The sequence below is a fragment of the Phodopus roborovskii genome, unplaced genomic scaffold (assembly GCF_943737965.1).
Source record: "Phodopus roborovskii unplaced genomic scaffold, PHOROB, whole genome shotgun sequence".
Taxonomy (NCBI): domain Eukaryota; kingdom Metazoa; phylum Chordata; class Mammalia; order Rodentia; family Cricetidae; genus Phodopus; species Phodopus roborovskii.
The window spans coordinates 55,991,827-55,993,575 of record NW_026126511.1 but is presented as its reverse complement, the minus strand read 5'-3'; the positions used below and the strand labels follow the sequence as shown (position 1 = coordinate 55,993,575).

Genomic DNA, 1,749 nt, shown 5'->3' with positions numbered 1-1,749 from the left:
CATTTTTTTGAGACAGGGTTTCTCTGTGCAACTCTTATCTGTCCTGGAATTTACTCTGCATACCAGGTTTACTTTGAAATCAAGAGATCTGCTTGCCTCTGTCTCTCGAGTGCTGGGATTAAAGGCGTGTGCCACCACACCCAGCTCCTTTCTGTGTTTTTAAAACCATTTTATTCTTTTTCTCTCCCAAGCCTACGTATATTTTAAAACACACTGAAAACTTTTAGCGCTTTTTCTTAATGTGAATTTGTCTTTACTGTAAATCTTTATCTTTTTCTGGCCATGAGTCTTTTATCAGGTAAACAACAACATTGCTAAAATGAAAGTCATAACTGTGTTAGCCACGGCTTACCAAAGATGGCGGCAGGTACCTTTATCGCCAGCAGTAAGAGCTGTGCTCACAGCCTTGGTCTATGCTGCATGCAGCAGCATGCTGTCGGCTTGGAGATGTGGTCACTGCCATTGTCAGCTCTCGTACACACCAATAAATTGTTAGCAGTGCTTTTTTAAAGCTGTGCGGTTTTTGCCACTTATGCTGTGTCAGGAAACCTCCCTTAAAGGAGCCGCGCAATCTGCTTGTCTTTAACAAAACAGAGTCCAACTGAGAAAGATGCTGCTACTAAGAAACCTTGCTTATCTCTGTTCTTTTGTTTGTAAAACCCTTTTTTTAAGCTTTTGTTAAATTTTAAGGGGAAGTTCTTATTAGCCACGTGGGCGCCATATGTAAGGAGTAAGTTTTTCTGCCCACCGCTGGTCTTGTCCCGCCACAGCGCCAGCCCCAGCCCCAAATAACACACCGAGATTCTGTATTTGATATAATGCTGTTGGCCAGGTACTAGTTTTTTTTTTTTTTTTTATTTAATAAAGTTTTATTTTTCCAAATGTACAGCTGATTGAACCTGTTTATGCATCTTCAGCAGCTGGGGCATCTCCACCCTTTGTGTTTCTGGTGTAAATTACTTGGGCTCTGTGCTTTGAAACCAGCTTGATAAGTCCTTTACTAAGCAGCTCCTGAAGGGCTGCTCTGGCCAAGGACCCTCGAATCTTCAGTCTCTCAGAGACCACAGCCGGAGTAATAAGCTTATAATTGGGTACTTCCTTGCAGAGTTTGTCGTATGTAGCTTTGTCAAACAGAACTAGATTATTGAGCTTGTCCCGAACCTTGCCTTTGGACCACTTCTTTTTTTTGGCCTTGCCACCAGACTTGTTTACTGGGTCTTTGTCTTTCTTGGCCGACTTTCCGGCATCTTTCTTCTTCTTGTCATCCTTAGACGGCATGATGAAGCTCGGAGAGTGGCGACGACCATTGCAGCCTCCCTAAGATGTTGGAAAAAAAGCCAGGTACTAGTTTCTTATGGGCTAGCTCTGTCTTAATTATTAACCCACGTGGTCTTACCGGATCTCTCCCATCTTTCCATGTTGACTCCTCCTTACTACTTCCTCTTTCCTCCTTATCTCTTAGTCCCTCCTATCTTGCTTTCCTATTGGCCAACAGTGCTTTATTCATTAACCAGTATGAGAAACATATTTACAGAATCACATCATCTCCCTTCAACTACTGATGAGAATTTAAATTTGTAAAACCTATAAGGAAATCAGTATGGAAGTTCCTCAAAAATAGAGCTACTATACAGCCCAGTAATTCCACTTATTACTGTATTCCTGATGGCCTCTAAGTCAGCACTGAAGATACTTGCACATTTCATGTTCAGTGCTGCACTATTCACAGTAACCAGTAACAATAACCAG

The 1,749-nt window shown here is 42.0% G+C and overlaps 1 protein-coding gene across 1 annotated transcript; it reads right to left on the bottom strand.

The window, feature by feature from the left end:
• Nucleotides 1-839: 839 nt before the first annotated feature.
• On the bottom strand, nucleotides 840-1,308 carry LOC127230511 (40S ribosomal protein S25-like). Its single transcript, XM_051195786.1, has one exon. The coding sequence runs from the start codon at nucleotides 1,276-1,278 to the stop codon at nucleotides 904-906; it is 375 nt and encodes a 124-aa protein (XP_051051743.1). The 5' UTR covers nucleotides 1,279-1,308; the 3' UTR covers nucleotides 840-903.
• Nucleotides 1,309-1,749: the final 441 nt, after the last annotated feature.

Coding starts and splice junctions, on each gene's coding strand:
- LOC127230511 (XM_051195786.1), bottom strand. CDS start 1,278: ATGCCGTCTAAGGATGACAAGAAGAAGAAAGATGCCGGAAAGTCGGCC.